The sequence below is a fragment of the Octopus sinensis genome, linkage group LG1 (assembly GCF_006345805.1).
Source record: "Octopus sinensis linkage group LG1, ASM634580v1, whole genome shotgun sequence".
NCBI classification, from domain to species: domain Eukaryota; kingdom Metazoa; phylum Mollusca; class Cephalopoda; order Octopoda; family Octopodidae; genus Octopus; species Octopus sinensis.
The window spans coordinates 67,550,718-67,573,549 of record NC_042997.1 but is presented as its reverse complement, the minus strand read 5'-3'; the positions used below and the strand labels follow the sequence as shown (position 1 = coordinate 67,573,549).

Here is a 22,832-nt window from a genome sequence, read left to right as displayed (position 1 = left end):
CATAACCTAAGCTGTAATAGCTAAAAGAAGCTAAAAAAAAAAGGACAAAAGGACTACATACTATTAATGAGACTTGATGTTGCAACATTGTGTTTGAGTGTATATTTGTTGTTCTATTTTTATTAGTTCTAGCATTACCAAATATTAGGCTTTTAAATTCACTTCTGTTATATCTATGACAACACCAACAATTGTTATTTAGACGTTTTTTTAATTGAAGTTAAGATTCATAAATGTTACCCCACTTCCTTCCAGTTACACTGAGATATGAAGAAATTTCTTGCAAGTTGACTGTTGAAACAAACGCACACACATGCACGCACACATACACACACACACTGTATATATGGTTTGTACTATTGTAATTATATACTTAGTTTTGCATAAAGAATTGATACATTTCAGTATACTTTGGCACTGTTCCATGCTATTATCTGACTTGGTCAGTTGTTTATTTCTTTAGAATATATAGTTAATGCCATATTGAATATTTTACCTGGAATGGCATTAGCATTATGAAGCCAACCAGGTGCCAGCAACATTTTCTTGCCTTACTCTACTAAGAATGTCCCTATATAAGTAGACTAACATTAAAGCTGCTCATAATTATTATATTTGTTTGTTGGGTTAACAATTGGTGGCATAAAGATATTACACTTGTTTGTTAACTAGTAAATGTACATCTATTTCTTTACATAGTCCTTTTACTCTTAGTTTATTTTGTCCATTTGATTAACTTTAGACTGTTTTTTGTCGTTCATCTTTTCTTTAGGTACCTTTCAGGATTAGCCATTAATTATCTGCAATGCACTAGTAATTTTTCATCCTGTTATTAGGAAAATTAGTTGCTTGCATGTCACTAGGTGTAGTGTCCTGCTAGTCATTATGGTGCAGAATTTTCAACTTGAAACATATATTAAATGGTCGTTGTTATTATGTTAACCATGGTTTCTCCATTTTCTGTGGGCTGAAGGTGTATCAGGTGCTGAAATCCATTGAAGGCTTTCAGCAGTGTTTTGCAATGTCTACAAATGGATTGAAAAATTTTTTTAAATGGTTTTGCATGTGTCTCACATCAAGAAATCAAATGTCTGACCATGTCCTGTGTTGGTGACAAGATTGAACAAGTTTCTGACAGGTTTCTGTTGAGCATATTAGTGACTATTGATGACATGTGTTATGATTCTCTATAAAATTATACACAACAGATTTGCCATAGTTAATGTAAGCACCATAGTCTACAGGGCAACATGTCTACTGATATATATACTACTAATTTTACTGTTAATTAGAAAAATGTTGTAAATGCATCATGGATAATTAATGACTTGCATTATTCTTTAGAGCAGATAAAAAAAAAAAACAGTGTCCATAGTTAACAACAATTTAACAGTTGAAGGTCTAACCTGCACTGTAATAATTAGAGGGAGACCACATCTAGAGATATGTGCACAACTAATTTTGTTGCTAAAAGGGGAAAAGTTACACACAGTTGCTTGATTCGTTAGAATAAAAATTACATCCAAATTTACTTCAAATTAAACCTTATCTTTAAAACAAAAGACTAATACATAATGTAGTTTTAGAAAGCCCCTAGACAAGACGCCAATGGCTGGAATGCCCTTGATCATAGATCTGCTCAGGTTTCACCTGGAGGACAAACAAAATACCTAAATTAATTATTATAATATATTAATTAAAATGATAAATAGTACTGTTATATTTCAAAAGAAATGCTTACATTCTGATTTTTAAAATTTCATTTTTGTTTCAGCTCACACCAGCTTGTAAAAAAAGTTTAACAAGATTATTCCGGGTAGGTTGAAGACATTTTCCTTCTATAAGTTTTCACCAGTTGCAGTTATTACATATACACATATTAGACTTCTGAGTCAGAAAAATATACTAAGGAAGAACTAGTAATTAAAATTTTTTAGATCACTGACTATTAAATGGAGTAACAGAACTAAAATTTTTAGCAAAATTTAAATATAGTGAGAGATTACCTGATAATCATATTGAAAACTATAATATTATGATCAGTAGACAAACTTGAATAGTCAAAAATTGTAGAAAACATGAATTAAAAATGGAAATCATAATTGATAAAATACATCTAAAACAAAAAAAAATCTCAGTGGTTCAAATAACATTAAAAAAATGAGTTTCATAATTTTAGATATTATAGTGTTTAATATTGATAATTTGTTTTACCTTGCCAAGTGTTTGTGTTTATTTAAAATGGATTGAATTTCTGAGACTATTTTCATTTTTTAAAATTAATATTTCTAAAGATGTTATTGCTATCATTTATTCTTAAATTTTCCAGCATTTACTTTGATATGCATTGTATTTTTTCTTTTGCAGATCTGTGACATGGATAATGATAGTTTACTTAATGATAGTGAAGTAAACCTTTTTCAGGTAATCATTGCTTTTTATAATTATACAATTATGTTTTTTCTAACTATTGTACATCTTTTCTTCAAATATTATTGTAAACATTTCTGTATATGTTAGTGAAATAATGATTAACAGTAAGGATTGAAATTTGGTTTTATTTTGTTGTCTACACTAAAAGCCTCTTTAATATTGTAAAAAAAAAAAGTGTTAATTAAAATCACTAAAAATATTTAGACTAAATTTTCTTATTTTTTAAAATTAAAAACTGCAATATTTGTGTGTTTTTTAAATGTGATCTTATAAACACTATGCTACCAAGGATGGAGTAATCTCCAACTTCAGATTTGTGTATAAATTGTTTGTGTACATGTTTTTTAAGCTGGTGGCTTCTCTTGTGAAGTTGGGGATGGCAAGTAACACTTATGTATAGAGGTATATATCATATTAAGATCAGATATTATACTTTCAAAATATATATTTAAAATATCCCCTCTGTTAGTGTGACTTTTGCATATTTTACATATTATGAGAACAATTGTTTTTACAACGGATAAGTAGAGAAATTGCTGTTATCCAGATTACAGCAAATTGAATTGAGGATTTGCTGTGGTAATGAAACCAAATACAGTGCAATTAAAGATCCTAATAGTTAAGGTATTGTAATAGCCAAATTAAACTGAAGACATCAATTAACTGGAGCTAATAGTATATTTTGTAAATGTAAGCAAGTAGGGTAAGAATACAATCTATTACTTTGAATTTTTTTTTTAATTTTGTTGTTTACTTTCTTTACAAATAGACTCACTCAAACACCTCTCTTCTTATTAATATAGAAAAAATGCTTCAATGCTCCACTACATCCGCAAGCTTTGGAAGACGTGAAAGCAATTGTCAAGAGAAACATTACAGATGGCATTGTGAATGATTCTTTAACATTGAAAGGTTTGATAAACTGTTTTACCTCTTTACTTGTCTCAGTCATTGGACTGTGACCATGCTGGGGCATTACCTTGAAGGGTTTAGTCAAACAAATTAACTCTAGTACTTTTCTTTTTTAAAACTCAGTACTTATTCTATTGGTCTCTTGTGCCGAATCACTGAGTTTCAGGGTTGTAAACAAACCAACAGCAGTTGTCAAGCAGTGGTGAGAGACAAACTCACACACATAGGTGTATACACACACAACATGCTTCTTTCAGTTTCTGTCAAATCCACTCACAAGGCTTTAATCAACCCAAGGTTATTGTTGACACTTGCCCAAAGTGCCGAACAGGGGTACTGAACCTGGAACCATGTAGTTGGGAAGCAAACTTCTTACCACACCACCACGCTTGAATCTTTTACTTTCTTTTAGTGTTGTATTTTTGTGGAATCTAGTTTTATTTCAGTTGTTATCAGTGTTGCTGGTATGTATTCATGTTGCTGTTTTCTTATCAATAACTTATGTTACTTTAGAAGACAAATACAGGTATATCATGCATTATGGAAGATTTGCACTCCTGAAACTCTTGGGAGTAACTGTGAATTCCATAACGAGATGTACTTCTCATAACTTCTATGGGAAAATATGTTGCACATTGTACATAACCTGCATTACAGCAAGATTTTTATGGGCACAATACTTCTATAACTTATTCATGTTTTTATGTTGTTCTAATTGAAGCAAGCCAGTTCATGCATCATGTAGTGAGTTGGGCTTGATACATTAAGACAGTTTGCTTAGTACATCATATTTCCACATGTCTGGCTCAATAAAATAAATACTTGTAATACACTAAAGTTGATTTGAATGACTATATATACTGTTCTTTGTGCATAATAAAAATAATTCATATGGCGGTGAGCTGGCAGAAATGTTAGCTAACTAATGAACTAACTATTACTTTCTCAGATACAGCACGGAATTTTGTCAGTAAACAGGTTGCGATCTCAAAGCGACGAAAATATTTTGACAAATTAAATTTAAATATTGAAGTGAATCTAACGGTTTTGTGTGTTTCTTAAATGGCTTATAAACACCTTCCACGCTGCAATTGTTATATATAAATATATATATGTATCTATATATAAATATATATATCTATATATAAATATAAATATGTATATGTATCTATATATAAATATATATATATATATATATATATATATATATATATATATATATATATATATGTGTGTGTGTGTGTATATATATATATGTATATATACATACATATATACATACATAGTCTGTCCGAGAATAGCTTCCTTAATTCTTAAATTACCTAGATTGCTTTCATTGGCCTCAGTTGTGACTGTTATGCTTTTGTCAGTGTTCTGGCATCTGTCTAGATGTTTTCTGAAGGAGGAGGCTCTCGTGTTCAGATGTTCTTTGATGTAAATGTGTAACAGTTTTGTTGTGCTACCTACATAGAACTTGTTGCATTTGTTACGTTGTATTCGATACACATTTACCCGTTGGCAACTAATATATTTATTATTTATATTATATACACACACACACATATATATGTATGTGTATATATGTGTGTGTATATATATATATATATTATATATATATATATTACTTATATCATATATATGTGTATACATATATATTATTTATATCATATATATATATATATTATTTATATCATATATATATTTTATATATAATCTATTTATATATACACGTGTATATAGTGTTAATATGTTTATATGCAAGTAAACCTTCATGTGAATGTATATCTATACTAGTGTACCTAAACGTATGTTGACAATATATGTCTGATTTCTGCCTTCTGAATGAAAGTGAGCTGTGGACTGTCATTGACAGAAGTTCTTTGAACATTGTGTATAAATAAACTTTATACTTCCTTTAAACTATTTTGATTTAGCAGCTCTCATTTAAAAGCTTGACTATTTTGCTGAACTCTTTAGCAACTGGAGATTGGCTTGAAAGGAGACAATGTTTGTTTCACCTGTTTCTTTGCCAACCAAAGGTGTAATGTGACTGTTAGTAACTGTTTGCTAGGTTCATCTCTTAGTGACCTGGTCTCTATGATTTTTGACAGTTGTCTCAGTTGATAAGGTGTTGACAATTAGTATCATGTCACTAACACTATGCTTAGTGACTCAATGTTCACCAAGCCAGGATAGGTTGTACAGAAAAGACAATTTATTGGCATAGACAGAAAGGAAGTTCCTTAAAAATTACAGAGTAATAGAAACAGTAGGCAATGTTTTTAATGTGTCCTGTCTTGAATCAGTGAAAGCAGTCTTCAGTGTGTTTCAACAACTGAATCACTCCCTATTGACTGCTTTGTCTTGCATGATTAAGAATATCTGTTAATGGTTAAATAATTTGAATTTTATCGAATTTATTCTTCATATTTTTTTAGGTTTCCTTTTTCTTCACACATTGTTTATACAAAGAGGTCGGCATGAAACAACATGGACTGTACTAAGAACATTTGGATATGATGATAATCTTATGCTTACCAAGGAATTCTTGTGTCCAAAGTAATAAACATTTTCATGTGTGTGTGAGTGAATGAGTTGTGTTCACAGGATAAATTTTATTAAATTACTTGTAAAATTTTGCATTAAAATGTCATGTGGAAGTTGCATGAGTACCAATTTTCTTGTTAATGTGTTGACATTTTGTATTGCCTAACTGGTACTAAGCTAAATCACTGGAAGGAGGCATGTCTCTTGGAGGTTCACTTGATTGAACTGTAAAATAGTATAGTTGGTATTTGGTTGTATAGGCAGTGAGAAAGAACGTGCCTGTTATTGGCAAGAGCTTTTTCAACATTTCAAAAACAAACCTAGCAAAAACTGGCATCCTATGAAAGAAGAAATATTTCTCAACTGCCTTTTGCCTTGGAAACAGATGAGTTCCAGCCTACTGTAATTAACAAGAAAATTTTTTTAAATGTCTAGTTTTATATAACATTGAGTATGCATAGTATTTTCATTTCCAGTAAAATTTACCCCTCGCTACTTTTGATATTTTATGTGCATTAATCTCTCTCTCTAAATTTATTCTCACTAATATATGTATTGTTTTCTTTAAGGATTCCTGTTCCTCAGGGTTCAACGCCAGAATTAACGCCACAAGGTTATGAATTTCTTACAGCAGTTTTTGAAAAGTATGATGAGGTTAGTTAATGTATTACACATCAAAAGTTCACATTGTTTACATTATATTAATAATCTCCTCATCATCATCATTCAATGTTCATTTTTCATGCTAGCATGGGTCAGATGGTTTGACAGTAACTGGCAAGTTAGGAAACTACACCAAGCTTGGCTGTCTGTTTTGGCATGGTTTCCATAGCTGAATGTTCTTGCTAATGCCAGCCACTTTACAGAGAAAAAATGTATTTTAATGATATCTGAAGTTTGGAAGAAAAGTTTGCTGGATTAGATAATTAAGGTTCACATAAAATTTGACCAAATTCTGTGCTGCATCTGAAAATAAGCTCAGCAAAATTTTATATTTTCATGATTTGAGAAGTGACTTAATCTAAAAATTTTGTTGAAATAGTATTACTTTATAATGACTTAAGTCACAATATTTTTTTATCTATTTATTTTATGGCTGTCTCATCAGAAGGTGAATAGTTCAGTTTGCAAATAATTAAATTTATATGCATTATTTATGGGATGACCCAATGTGTGTGTGTGTACACAAATATATATATATATATATATACAAATCACAAGCCCCCTCAGATAGATGACCCTGTTTGATCCGTAGAAAAGGTGTAGGTAATAACTCTGTAAGACATATAAAAGGTGTTGCAATATCAGAGGAAGGTTAACAGGGAAAATAGCTTTTGTGCGTGGTAGATGCACAGGTACAATAAACACTGAAAATGTACAGAAAATAGACTCCATTAACTGCCATGGGAGTAAGCTAGAGGTAGTAGATAGCTTCCATTATTTAGGAGTTAAAGTTAGTAGCAGAGGTGGATGTTCCTAGAGTGTAGCTGTCAGAATAAGAATAGGCTGGGCAAAATTTAGAGAGCTCCTGCCTCTGCTGACAACAAAGGGCCTCTCTCTCAGAATGAAAGGTAAATTGTATGATGCCTGTGTGCAGACAGCTATGTTACATGGCAGTGAAACATGGGCTGTGACAGCTGAGGACATGTGTAGGCTTAAAAGAAATGAAGCCAATATGATTCACTGGATGTGTAATGTCACTGTGCATGTTCAACAGAATGTAAGCATCTTGAAAGAAAAGTTGGGTATAAGATGTGGTGTGTAAGAGAGATGAATGCTCTGATATGGTCATGTGATGCATATGGACAAGGACAGCTGTGTAAAGAAGTATCAATTCCTAACTGTGGAGGGAACTTGTGGTAGAGGTAGACCCAAGAAGACATGGGATGAGGTGGTGAAGCATGATCTCCAAACTTTAGGCCTCACAGAGGCAATGACTAGTGACCGAGACCTTTGGTGATATAGTGTACTTGAGAAGACTCATCAAGCCAAGTAAAATCGCGGTCATGACAGATACTGGTGTCATGCAAATGGCACCTGTACTGGTGTCACGCAAAAGTATCTTTCAAGCATTGGGCCTCATGGAGGCAGGGACTGAAACCATTTGGCATTATGCCATGCTTCAAGCATTGGGCCTCATGGAGGCAATGACTGAGTCCATTTGGCATTATGCCATGCTTGAGAAGATGACCCATCAAACCAAGTAAAACTGCAGTCATGGCAGATATCGGTATCATGCAAATGGCACCCATACTGGTGGCACATAAAGCACCCATTACACTCTTCAAGCGGTTGGCATTAGGAAGGGCATTCATCCATAGAAACCATGCCAAAACAGACTGGAGTCTTGTGCAGTCTTCCAGGAGTAGGGAGTTTAAATTAAAAACTTTGAAGCTTAGCATGTTATTCTAATCACTACCAATATCAGTCATCCTTTTTTATGAAAACCGTTGTTTGAATTGCAGAACTACCTAATTTATAAGAAGCAGATAGTCAAAGAATTCTTAGAAGGTTTTAGTTGTTCTCTTTGACAGCAATCACTCTCAGATGTACATTCACACACACAATAATGTATATGCCAATTTTTGTAGATTTATACATACACGTATGCTTTACATCTATTTCTAACTTCAGTTACCTGTCCATTTGTTATGGTTGGTGTTCATAGTTTAAGTAACTTAATACAACTAACCATAATAAATTTTCATCAATGTTGGTAAATATTTTTTCTTATTTCTTTTCTTTTAAATTTTTTTTATTTTTAGGACAATGATGGCTGCTTATCAGCTACAGAAATCCAAAATTTATTCAGTACTAGTCCTATTAACCCTTGGGGTCCAGATGTAAACAATACAGTGTGTACTAACTGTGAAAATTGGATCAATTTAAATGGATATCTTGCTCAGTGGACGTAAGTAGCTATAAGATGCTTTGGTTTTTCTCTATATTTATAATCTTAATATTTACATTATTGTTATTATTATTATTATTATTATTATTATTATTATTATTATTGAGTGAGAGAGCATTGCATGCCATCAAAGTGACACTGGGGTAAAATATATGAAGTCCAGTATACCCATCATGACCCGTCTGATAAGGGTACACTAGGCACATGCATCACAACCATATGTGCGCGACATGGTGATCTCATATCAAGATAAACAGCACATGACCTTGCAGGTGGGGCCCAGTTAGAATTTTGTTCTGGTCGAGTAGCCCATCCCACTCAAAAGGTCCCTGAATAAGGGTTGTTTAAGGATGTTGAACGAAACATCCCTGTTTCCGAAGGTGAATTATTCAAACCCCAAAGAATCCCTCTCAACACATGGCTATGATGCTCCCCCACTACTTCTGCTCGTGATCAGAGATGCACATATCGTCAGCCACTAAGGGACATGCTCAACTGGTTAAGGTCAAACAACTGACAAGCAAATCTGTGGTATTGAGCAGAATATTTGCTGTAGCCCATCTTTATTATTATTATTATTATTATTATTATTATTATTAGTATTAGTATTATTATTATTATTATTATAGCAGTCTAATACCAGAAATACAGGGGTTGGACAAAATAATGGAAATACCTAGCATCACAGCATCATAATTTTGAAATATCTATAAAACCGTCAAAAGCTTGTTTATTTTTATGTTTTTTGATTTATTATTAGTGTTGCTTAATATGTTTTTCTAAAATTACTGTTTCTCTTCAGATATCATTCGACAAAAGGTAATTAAAATTCATTAAAATGACAGATCTATCCAACTTTCAAAGAGGTGAAATTGTTGGTGCTCGTTTTTCAGGCACTAGCATAATGAAAACAGCCAAAATGTTTGGTGTATCAAGTACTGTCTTGTAATGACAGCCTTTGAAAAAGAGGGAAAAATCTCTTCATTGAAACAAAACTCCAGAAGAAAACCAAAACTTGCAGATTGGGACTGTTGGAATCTTATGCGAATTGTTAGAAAGGATCACAAAAGAACAATTCCCAAAATTATTGCAGAACTTAATGACCACCTCGAAAACCCAGTTTCCACAAAAACTGTTTGCTGGGAGCTGCACAAAGTTGGATTTCATGGGAGGGCTGCAATCAGAAAACCACTACTTTCAAAAACATACGTTGCAAAGTGTTTAGTGGAGTAAAAACCTACAGAATTGGTCCCAAGAGCAGTAGGAGAATGTTATTTTCTTGGACAAGTCATGCTTTACCTTATTTCCGACCACTGGCTGAGTATACGTGTGGAGACAGCCAAAAGAAGCATTTGACACAGACTACCTTCTTCCAACTGTTAAACATGGAGGAGGATCAGTGATGATCTGGGGGACTATATCTTGGAAATCCACTGGCCCAATGGTTTCCCTTCGTGGCAGAATTAATAGTCAAGACTATTTAAATATTTTATCTGATCAAATTCATCCTGTGGTTGCAGAACTGTTTCTGGGGGGAAACACAATCTTTCAGGATGATAATGCACTAAATCACACAGCTAAAGTTGTTACTGAATGGCACGAGGAACATTCTAGTGAAGTTGAACATCTTATCTGACCACCACAGTCCCCAGATCTCAATATTATTGAACATTTATGGTGCATTTTAGAAAAATAAGGAGTTGATATCCTCTACCATCACCACTACAAGAAGTGGAGACTGTTTTAGCTGAAGAATGGACAAAAATTCCTTTGGAAACAATTCAAACTTTGTATGAGTCCATACCTCATAGAAGTCAAGCTGTAATTACTGCCAAAGGCAGTTCTACCCCATATTAAAATTTGTTTTCAGTTTTAAGGTGTTTCCATTATTTTGTCCAACCCCTGTAGTTGGGCACTGGTCTAAATATGCTAAATGTGCCTTACGGTTTTAATTTCATCCATTTACATTTTAAGTTCAAATTTTGCCTGTCATACTTTCAGAATCAATAAGTTATGTTTATGTACTTGGGTCAATGCACTCAAGTGCATGTCCTCCTCTACAAATTTGTAACTTCATATCAATATAAGCAGTCATTAGAGTTGTCTTGATCTACACCAGGTCTTTGGACTTAGTTGTGTCTTATTCCTAGTAGTAATGTCTGTTAATTCTCAGTAGGCCTTACTCTACCTGCATTTGGGTCTCATAGGGTTAAAATTGCATTTTATCTTTTAGAGTATGAAGAATGTATAGTGTGTGAGAGATATTGACCATTTCAACCAGCTGGCATAATGTTTCTGTAGAAACAGTAGTTATGAGGTTGAAAATAATAAGCTAGACTTCTAACTGATCACAAGATCATGATTTAAATCTTAGTTATAGTCATTGTATTTTGCATATTGTGAAAGCATATGGCTTAGTGTTTAGGGTATTTAGCTCAACATCATGAAGTTGTGAGTTGGATAGCTGGCGGCGCATTATATCCTTGAACAAGACACTTTATTTCATGTTGCTCTAGTCTACTCAATTGGCAAAAATGTTGTACCTGTAATTCAAAGAACCACACTTATCACATTCTGTGTCACACTGAATCTCTCTGAGAACAATGTTAAGGGTACGTGTGTCTGTGGAGTGCTCAGTCACTTGCACATTAATTTCATGAGCAAGCTGTCCCATTGATCGAATTGACTGGAACCCTCGTCTTAACCAATGGAGTGCTATTTCATTTCACATGTTATTATCTGCTTTGCTTAAAATAAATGTCAGTCCTAGTTTGTGGTTGAATGATTTGCAGTAAAAAGTAGTATCCTCTTTGTGTAAATACTTGCTCGAATGCTTCGTATCTAAGTATGTCTTTTGTTGACATCCAGCCAATCTGTCCATACTGAAATGAAAAAAATATACAAGGGAAATATTGTTAATAGTTAAAATGTTATTTTGTTTTTTAAGTCATCAAGCAGTGTTAGTTTCTTTATCATCATCATTGTCATATCATCATCCTTTAACATCCATTTTCCATACTATCATTGGCTGGATAGTTTGACCAGTGCTAGCAAACCAGAAAGCTGCACCAGGTTTCAGATTTAGCTTAGTTTCTTTGGCTGGATGCCTTTCCTGATGCCAACCACTTTATAGTGTTTTCTGGATGCTTTTAATGTGACACTGGCATGAGCACTTATGTGTGGCACCAGCACAGGACTCTTGCAGGCCAATCCTCTTCACCAGGGGATGCAGCTTAGTGAAGAGGATTGGCCTGCAAGAGTCCTGTGCTGGTGCCACACATAAGTGCTCATGCCAGTGTCACATTAAAAGCATCCAGAAAACACTATAAAACATTTCTACTGTGGAGGATGGGTCTTTTTGAATACAGCAAGGTGCCAGGTATCTCAGACCTTGACAAAGTCAAACTAGTTTCTTGTCTCAGCTTTTGTATATTATTGATTTCTCTAGCTTTTTAGCTATTTGATACTTTAAAATAGGATGTAGGTTTAGTAATATGTATAAAAATAATAAATCTAAAGGAAGAGAAACTAGCTAAAATAAGGTTAAGGAAAAGAATAATGTGTATTTAGAAAAAATACTATGCATTATATGAGTACATATGTGTGTACTGGATATGGTTGTAAGCTACTGTAAATAATTCATATTTATGTATATAGTTTTACTAAATATTACTCTTTTGTTTGTTTTTAAGGTTGACTACATTATTGGACCATCCAAGAACTATTGAATATCTTGCATATTTAGGTTACCATTATTATTTTGACAATCAACTGTCAGCTATTCAAGGTAATAATGTAACATTATTGTTGTTTGTGTTATTGATGTAAAACATTGTAATATTATTGATGTGGCCTTATGCCAATGTTATAAATCAATATTATTGATGTGTATCTCTAGATAGTACAAGTAGCAAAATATATTATTTGAAACTCAAGGTTAGTGTTTATATTTTTGCCCATATGACCAAGTTGACATTTTCAGGATTTAAAGTCAACAGCTGCTCTATTGAATAACTTGTCATGTACTCTGTTTCAACTGGTCCCCTACAGTTGAAAGACCAGGTGTATTTGCTTGAATTAAAAATGAACATATTGTCTTCTGTTGTGTGCACTGATTCTTTAAGTAATCAATTGTTTGAGCTTTCATGACTAGAAATATCCCTCAATGATTGATCACCCTTATTGACTGAATATAGTTTAGGAATGGTTTTATAACTTTTATGTATTTCCTCATGGTAGATTAAGTGAAACAATAACCAGTTGTGGCTGTGTGGTTTAGAAGTTTGCTTTGCAACTGTGAGGTTTCAGGTCTGATCCACTGTATGTGGAACTGTGGACAAGCACCCTTCTACTACAGCTTCAGGCTGACCAATGTCTCTTCAGTGAAATTGGTAGACAGAAACTCACTCTCTCTCTCTCGCATGCTGTGCTCTGGATCCTACTCGCCTGAAGACGTGCATGTCACACAGCTATTATAGGATCATATTAATACGATAATGTGTATGATATATGTAAAATTCAGCAATTACCATCTGAAACTGAAGTGCTGAAACAAATGTAGCAATTTGGAATAAAGCCTGTTCATTTCATCTTCTCGTATTAAAATACATATATATATATATATATATATACACACACACACACATAATACATACATACACACACACATACATACATGTGTGTTTGTGTATATATATATATATATATACACACACACACACACATAATACATACATACGAGGGGCGTTCAATAAGTAATGCCCCTGACCCACTTCCCATAGAAGTAGAGCAACGAAACTTGGCACAGTTATTAGTCTTTTTCTGCATAGAAAATACCCAGAGTTACGCATTTCTCCCATCATTTGATGCAGCTCTCGAGACTGTTTTTGTAGAAGACCCTAGCTTGGTCCTCCAACGACGACGTGACTTCAGAAATCAAGGCTGCATCATCTGGAAAACGCTTTCCTTTCAAAAACAACTTCATGACTGGGAAGAGGTGAAAATCAGGGGGTGCAAGGTCAGGAGAGCAGGGGGGATGGGGGGGGGAGTTCATAGCCGCACGCCTGCGCTTCTTATCTGGCGACATGCGAGTTGTGGACCGGTGCGTTGTCCTGCAGGAGGAGGATGCCATTGCTGATCTTGCCCCGCCTCTTGATTTTGATAGCTTCTCTTAATTTCCTCAAAAGTGAAGCTTAATAGGCTCCTGTAATTGTGGTACCCTTTGCCAGGAAATCTGTTATCACTACTCCGTCTTGGTCCCAGAAGACTGTGAGATTGACCTTGCCAGCGGAGGGCTGCACACTTGCCTACTTTGGAGGAGGTGAATCACAGTTCTTCCACTGCATTGACTGGGATTTGGTCTCCAGATCATAGTGATGGGCCCAGGTTTCCTGCTGTGCAATCAGTCTTTTGAAAAATTTGGACTCATCTTCTTGGCACATCTCCAAATTCATCCTTGAGCACTCGACATGTTTTTGCTTATGGAAAGGTGTGAGAAACCTGGGAATCCATCTGGCAGACACCTTTTGCATATGCAAATGGTCATGAATGATAGTTTCCACAGATCCGGTACTAATCTTGACCTCATGGGCTATTTAGCGAATAGTTATGCGTCGATCTTCCAGAATGGCAGCCTCAACTTGACGGACAGATGCCTCATCAATGGCAGAAGGGGGCTGACCAGATCTGGGAGCTGTTTCCACAAAGTTCCGACCATGTTTGAATTCACGATTTTCCTTTCTTTTAAATCAGGAAAATCAAAGGCTTAGTTTTTGATTAGGTTAATACTGAATTTGAAAATCTGTTGATTAGTGTAGAGAATGGCAAGATTTTTAGAGGACTAGTGTCTAAGGAGTATAAGATTATATACAATTCTTTAATTTTTAAAATTTTTTCCTTCATTTGTTTCAGTCATTTGACTGTGGCCATGCTGGAGCACTGCCTTTAATCGAACAAATTGACCCCAGGACTCATTCTTTATTAGCCTAGTACTTATTCTATCGGTCTCTTTTGCTGAACCACTAAGTTACGGGGATGTTAGCACACCAACATCGGTTGTCAAGCGATGGTGGGGGGACCACACACACACACACACACATATATCACAACTACAATCACAACTTGGGAAGATAGCTTTCATGTGCAACAGATGCACAGGGGCAATAAACCCCACAGATGCTCAGAAAACAAACTCCATCACATGCCAGGGGAAGAAACTAGAAGTAGTTGATAGCTTACGCTACCTAGGTGTCCAAGTCTGTAGTGGGGGTGGATGCCCAGTGAGTGTTACCACTAGAATAAGAATAGCCTGGGTAAAGTTCAGAAAGCTTCTATCCCTACTGGTGACAAAGGGCCTCTCACTCAGAGTGAAAGGTAGATTGTATGATGCATGTGTGTGAACTGCCATGCATGACGCAGTGAAACACGGGCTGTGACTGCTGAAGAGATGTGTTGGCTCAAAAGAAATGAAGCTAGCATGATCCGCTGGATGTGTAATGTCAGTGTGCACGCAAGAGTGTAAGCGCCCTGAGAGAAATGTTAGACATAAGGAGCATCGGATATGGCATGCAAGAGAGACGTTTATGTTGGTACAGTCATGTACTGTGGATGGACAAGGAAAGCTGTGTGAAGAAGTGTCACTCCCAAACAGTGGAAGGAATCCAGAGTAGAGGGAGACCCAGGAAGACATGGGATGGAGTGGTGAAGCATGACCTTTGAATGTTGGGCCTCACAGAGGCAATGACAAAAGACCGAAACCTTTGGAGGTATGCTGTGACTGAAAAGACCAGGTGACTAAAATGAGTCCACAGCTGTAACCTACACCAGTGTCACATAACCAGCCCACTCAAAAGTACCTTGGATCATAGGGCAACATGCTGTGCTTGAGGAGACCTATTGAGTCAAGTACATCAAAATCAACAGCAATATCAAAATCAAATAAAATGGAAATTGTAGTTGTGAGCCCAGTAGCACATAAAGAGCACCATCCGAACATGGCCAATGCCAGTGCCGCTTTAACTGGCCTCCATGCTGGTGGGACGTAAAAAGCACCATCCGATCATGGTTGATGCCAGCTCCTCTGACCCCTGTGGCAGTGGCACGTAAAAAGCACCCACTACACTCTCGGAGTGGTTTGTGTTAAGAAGGGCATCCAGCTGTAGAAACACTGCCGGATCAGATCAGGACCTAGTGCCGCCTCCTGGCTTCTCAGACTGCAGTCGAACTGTCCATCCCATGCCGGCATGGAAAACAGACGTTAAATGTTGATGATAATGATGATATATACGACAGGCTTCTTTCAGTTTCCGTCTACAAATCCGCTCACAAGGCTTTGGTCGGCCCGAGGCTATAGCAGAAGACACTTGCCCAAGGTGCCATGCAGTGGGACTGAACCCGGAACCAGGTGGTTGGTAAGCAAGCTACTTACCACACAGTCACTCCTGCGCCTATATTTAAGTTCAATGCGAGACTTATGAAGGGCAAGAGAAGCTGCATAGATTCATTTTAATTGGAGGTGGGATATAGTTAAAAAGACCATAAAAAGCAAAGTCTATCATAGTCATTGTAGTAGTAAGAGTTTGCAGCATGATGTTAGCTTTTTGCTGTTTGTCTTTACACTTATTCATGCAATCATGCATGATTTAAGGATTTGTTAATGTGAACAGAACCAACACAACATATGAATCATGTACAAAAATGCTCACCATTACTACAAATACTAACCCTTACAAACTCTATCATCTTTTGAGATGATTTCACATAAAATAACCTGGCAAAACTGCATTACAAAGATTAGATTTCCTTTCACGGAAAATACTTCAGCTCTGATCAGTTGCAGGCTCCCTACAAAGCTCATACAGAATCCTAGATTACAGTCAAAGGAAAGCCATTTGACTGACTGGCAAAGTTTCAATCACCAATACAATCAATAGCACTATCACTGCTGCCCTATCTAGTATGATTACAATCTGTCTTCCTACAGTATCTCATCACCCACATTCTGCAATAATTGTTTCACCTAGAACAACTACTTTGGTTTTCATGCCTCATTGTTATTTTTTTCTGCAGATATTCAAACTAAACATCAAACTCACCAATTTTACTCATTTAAGTAGGGCTTGAAAAAGCCCAGGATAGTACCCTCATATACACCACCTCACCATACATTGACAAACTTAAAAGAAAATTTCCAGCACAGCTATTAATAATTTTTCAACCCTTAATTGAATTTTTTTTTTATGTATTTCAGTTACAAGAGATAAGAAAATAGATTTAGAAAAGAAACAGACTGCTAGAAATGTATTTCAATGTTATGTAATTGGTGCAAAGCATTCTGGAAAGGTATGTATATTTTAACGTTTGTGTATGTAAATATTGTAGTTAAGAAGTTTGCTTCTCAACATGTGATTTTGGGTTCAGTTCTACTATGTGATACCTTGGCAAAATGGCTTCTTTTATACTGTGGTACTGACCAAGTCCTTCTGAGTGGATTTGGTAAGGAGGAACTAAAAGAAGTCCATTGCATACATGTGTTTCTCCTTGTCTTGTTACTGAGCCTCAATAAGCAAATGAGTGTATTGACTCTGTAGCTAGATATAAGCCATTGATCTATGAATTCAAATGTTTCCACTAACAAATTATTTTTGTCATTTGCAATCAACCTTGCTGTGAAATGTCTTATTTTTGCCACCAGTTAGAACAGATTAGTATAAGGAAGTAGATCCTGCTGTAGATATTTCTTTAAATATTCATATCAGTATTTGTACACATGTTGAAAATGGAAATTTGGGTGTTTCGTTAGTAACAGAAGTAATCAAATACTTTAGTTCGTTGTTGCAAGTTGTGATCTTCATTAGACTTCAAATTGTGTATGTCAATAATTTAAACTTGTATACAGTTAATTACTATGTTATAAAGTATGTTATTCATTTTTACTAGAATGCTACCTATCATGTGACTTGTAACTTTGGAAGTATACTTTTGCCACCATGGGTAATATTAGGAAATATGGCATACATGCAATAATTATAATTTAATTTTTATCAGATTTTTTGGTACTTATGTAAAATGATGAAATGAATACATCATCATTTAATGTCTGTTCATTCAGGCATGGATTGGACAGGTTCCATAATCTTTTTGGGCTTGGTTTCTCTGGCTATATGCCCTTCCTAATGCCAACCACTTTACAGAGTGTACTGGGTGCTTTTTACATGTCAACATCACCAGTGCTTTTTAGGTGTCACCAGCACCAAAAGTAACAGAATACTAATTTTCAAAAGAAAAAATGACTACCCTGTTATTTACTACCTCTCTTCTGTCTCTGTGATTCTTTCTCTCTCACTGTGTATGTGTAGTGCTCTTTTACTCATTGCCTGCCATCAGGCCTAGTTTGTGCACTAGTCCTACAACTCTTATGTTAATTCTCTGTGTATCGCTCTTATGTCCCACCCCATCTTACGCATAACTGGAAAATTCAACCTACCAACATTTATAGTAGCTATTATTACATAGAGATTCCTGCTGCTGTTTCTAGATTTAATTAAAATTAAGACACAATTTTGTTGTAGGAAGCTAATTTTGCATAGGCACAAGACCACAGATTTGATGGGTTATTTTATGAACAACATTAAGAACTAAAAATGAAGTCCACTCTTGAGGGGTTTACATTTAGAACATGAAGGAATGCCACTAAATACTGCATGGTGTTTAGTCCAACTCTGTCTCTGTTCTGCTAGGCTACCAAAGCATACTACTATGCATCAATAGGTTTTTTTAATATATTTTTTATTATGAGGTCTTAAATTTATTTACCCGACTAAAATCATAGTTCTACACTGAAGTTATAAAAAGAACTTTTCATCAAGAGTGCCCTTATGAAGTATAATTAAGTGATAAAAAAATAAAGGTTCCTTATTATTAAACATTGAAAATGTAGTTAAATTTTTTTTTTAAATCACTTTTCAGGACTATTTAAAATGACATCTCATAATGTGTTCCTTCTGTTTCTCTTTGTTCTTAGACATCATTCCTACAAGGTCATTTGGGACGAAATTTGCGTTATGTTGCCACCATAAACAAAGAACATTTTTCTTCATTCACAATAAATACAGTCCAAGTTTATGGACAAGAAAAGTATCTGCTGGTGTGTATAAAAATACTATTCATCTTCTTCATGCCTTTTATTAGAGCAGCTTAATATTCAAGCTGATATGGTTGGAATGGTCTGTTCTACCTGATGTGTAAATATAAACGTAGAAATGAAAACAGAATTAATAGTGACATTCTCTTTGTTCTTGTTACATTTTCATTGTTGTTGTTATCATTCTTATTAGTTGATTTTATATCTCTTATTGAAACCCAAGTTAACTTTTGAAGTGAGAGAGTTAAAAACATCATTATAATTATAAGCTGAAAAGTTCAGTGATGTTCCACACTCTGACAGTTGAATTTTGACGAGTTTGACATTCATACTGAACTTTCTTGTATTATTCTTTCTTGTTATTGAATTAACGTTGCATTATTTTCATATTATAGTAATATTATATTATTACACTTACAACATAATTCTGTTGAAAATATTGAATTTATTCAATTTCTTTAAAGCAGGGGAGTTATAATTATCCAATCAACCTTTCTCTTTCATCTGTTGCTACCTGCACTTTGCACTGTTCTTTTGTTATTGCAGCTCCATGAAGTTGATGTGTCGCTGTGCGACATGCTAACACCAACAGAAATCAATTGTGATGTTGCCTGCCTTATTTATGATGTCACTAAGCCAAAGTCATTTGAATATGCTGCTAAGATGTTCTTGGTAAATAACAAATCCTTTTCTTGATATTAAATCAATAACTGAATAATGACAACAATTAACCATTATCTATATGATACTGATTCTTAGTTTTTTGTTTTCTTTTGAGAGGTAGATTTGTTTGGAAAAATAGTATTGTGTGGGTCTGTGCACTTTGTTCTATTTAGTTTGATTCATTATTGTTATAATTCAAAGCCCATCAGAGTTCACGTTGCTTTTTATTCCTAGTTAATAAAATTAAGTACCATTTGCTTATAGTTAGATACCCATTTAAAAGGTGCCATTAGTAATTTATTTGCAAGGAATAGAATCTCTGAATGACACCAGTTCAGAAGTTAGTTCCAAGGTATAGTTGCTTTAAGTTAATGTAACTAAGATTGCTTTCTTGGAGTTAATATTATTACAATACCTCCGAAATAGACATCTTGAAAATATCCTCTTACAAACTTTACCGCTCTCCAAAAACTATATATAACTCTATTTCATTTTTGGATTTGGTTTGTAAGATTCTTTATATGAGTTCGTGTGTTGAAGCATATTCTGTTGTGTGTTACATTATAAGGCACAAAAAGAAAATGACTCTCCCCAGACACAACAGTATATATAACTCCTCTTTCTCGCTACTCATGAACAATGCACAGCTAACTTCATCATACTCCCTATAATTTCTAGTGACATATTTTGGTTACTGACCAGACCAGGGTTTTCAAAAGTTTCTGCTTAAGGTCTGTGCTGAGTACACAGTCTTTTCATGTTGTTTTGAGCAACCTCAGGGTTGATCTTCCTGCACTATGTCTTGCTCTGATTACCTACATAAAGTTTGCTGTTTGATCATCAGTGGAGTCCATGTTCTTGAACTTGTAAACTTGGGCTAGTTTAACCCTTTGGCATCATAGGTAAGCTACTCTGGTTCCCTGGTGGCTGCCATGATCTTGGTCTTTTCAGTGCTAATCTCTATTTCAAATTTGTCAGAGACTTTGTCATTTAGTCTCTCATGCAAGATTTATTATCAAGATTAGTTATCATGTAAAATTTCATCTGCCAGCATTATTAACATGTTTACTATTATTCTTACTTATTTTCTTTAAACAGAAATATTTTTTCGATACCCGTATACCTGTATTGTTTGTTGCTTGCAAAGCTGAACACCGAGAAGTAATACAAGACTTTGAGATGACACCAATTCAGTTTTGTACTAAGTACAAATTACCACCACCACAGTACTTTACTTGTATCGATAAAATAAACAAAGACATTTACGTGAAATTAGCTACAATGGCTGCTTATCCGTAAGTATTTGACAAATTCTATTATTTTTTAAAGGTTTTTATATTATTTACTCCTTTAAAAAAAAAAATTTTATCATATTCAAATACATTTTATGTGTTTGTAAAATTTCATTTTGTTGCATTCCCTTCCCTTTACCTCACTGATTTTTATCATGGTTCACTAGTAAACATTTAACCTCTCTTTGATGGAAATTTCTGTACAAAACTTTTGAATTCTCATCTTCATTGATAGCAAAATATCATCATCCACTTCATGAACTTTGGCATTACTACTTGATAATGCAGACTATTACCACCTTTCCTGGATTCTACTGTTCCACTATAATTATTGTTATGCCTTCTCAAATATATTCATGTACCTTTTAGTTCAGCAGTATAACTAGATAATATTTTATGACAAAGGGAGAATATTAACTTTTATATATGTATAGCTGTGTGGTTAGGAAGTTCACTTCTCAGTTACATGGTTTTAGGTTCAGTCCCACTGCTGTGCACCTAGACTAAAATTGAAAGAAGCCCATGTGTCTGTTTATATCTGCACTCCACAAGAGCCATTTGCTATGAGTAGTGTAGCCATTTTTTCTGTCAACAAATTTTCTGTTCACTTTACACCTTCAAAGATGTGTGAAATAAGAAATCCCTTACTTGATAAAATTAGTTACAGTGTCAGCAACATGAAGGGCATCTAGCAGTAAAACAATGTCTCAGTAATATATAATGAATGACCCATGCTAGCATGGCAAAATGGATGTAAAATGAATCAACAAATAAATGTGTGTGTGCATGCAGGCACGTATCTATATTTCAAGTTCACTTTATAAACATATTGATGTGATAATGACATGAACTTGAAACAATTATTTCATGCAAATTAGGATCACATCTATTTATGAGAGAAATTCATCTTTTTTAATGTTTACTAAGATGGTGTACTATACTGCTAACAGGAAACAAATAGGGTTGGATAAGGCCATGGTTGACTAATTATAATGTTAGAAAGTCAGATCTTTGAAAATTAAGTCACAAATGAAATATCATCACAAGAAATTCACTATGACATGCTGTTGTGAAAATTTGTCCTTCTGAAGTTAAAATATATGATTCAATCCAACAAGCATTTTTCAGAAAACTGAATATAAGTGCAAGCATGGCTGTGTGTTAAAAGTTTGCTTCCCACCTATATGGTTCCGGGTTCGCTCCCACTGCATTGTCTTCTACTATAGCCTCAGGCTGACCAAAGCCTTGTGGGTGGATTTAGTAGATAGAAACTGAAAGAATCTTGCTGTGTGTGTGTTTGTCTCCCACCACCGCTTGACAACTGGTGTTGGTCTGTTTACATCCCGATAATGCAGCTTAGATTTGAAATGGAATTGTAATACAATAATATAAATGATTTCCAAAATAAACTGAGGATGGGGGAATATGATGCTCTGTAAGTTTGAACTTTATATCTCATTGTATTATTGAACTGTGTTATTTCTGCCCCGAGTTTGGATAGAATTTAAGTTAATATCAAGGCTTTTCTTTATTTCATAAGAAAAACACAAGGAGTTTAGGTGCAGTATGTCTTTACACATTAAGAAAGTAAAAATAACTTTAATGCATTTAACAAGTTGGCATAAGACAAACTGTTTTAAATTTTTAGATTTTACATTCACATTTTCTTTTAATTTATTCAAAACTATATTGATGAAAGTAGCTATAAATTGGTATTTGGATAAGCAGTTCCACAAAAACTGAGATTTCTTAGCTTCTTTTTCTTTTTTAATATTATTTCTTTGTGTGATATAAATTTTTATTTTAATGGTCTTTATTTTAATCTAGTTGTATTTTAACTCTTTAGCATTTAAATTACTCTCTTGAATGTAATGTGTTTTTATTCACATTTTGAATTAATCATGCATTATCTTGTATCTTCAAGATTTTGATG

At 34.4% G+C, this 22,832-nt stretch overlaps 1 protein-coding gene across 3 annotated transcripts in view; it reads left to right on the top strand.

Annotated features, from left to right (window-relative positions):
• Nucleotides 1-22,832, top strand: part of LOC115210184 (mitochondrial Rho GTPase 1) — an 87,969-nt gene that overhangs the window by 50,255 nt on the left and 14,882 nt on the right. For all 3 annotated transcript variants that reach the window (XM_036501700.1, XM_029778642.2, XM_029778652.2), the window contains exons 9-19: nt 1,775-1,816; nt 2,368-2,424; nt 3,237-3,345; nt 5,784-5,904; nt 6,462-6,546; nt 8,658-8,803; nt 12,496-12,590; nt 17,052-17,143; nt 18,825-18,947; nt 19,491-19,616; nt 20,706-20,902. In XM_036501700.1, coding sequence (XP_036357593.1) covers nt 1,775-1,816; nt 2,368-2,424; nt 3,237-3,345; nt 5,784-5,904; nt 6,462-6,546; nt 8,658-8,803; nt 12,496-12,590; nt 17,052-17,143; nt 18,825-18,947; nt 19,491-19,616; nt 20,706-20,902 — 1,193 coding nt within the window. The remainder of the gene's footprint in view (nt 1-1,774; nt 1,817-2,367; nt 2,425-3,236; nt 3,346-5,783; nt 5,905-6,461; nt 6,547-8,657; nt 8,804-12,495; nt 12,591-17,051; nt 17,144-18,824; nt 18,948-19,490; nt 19,617-20,705; nt 20,903-22,832) is intronic.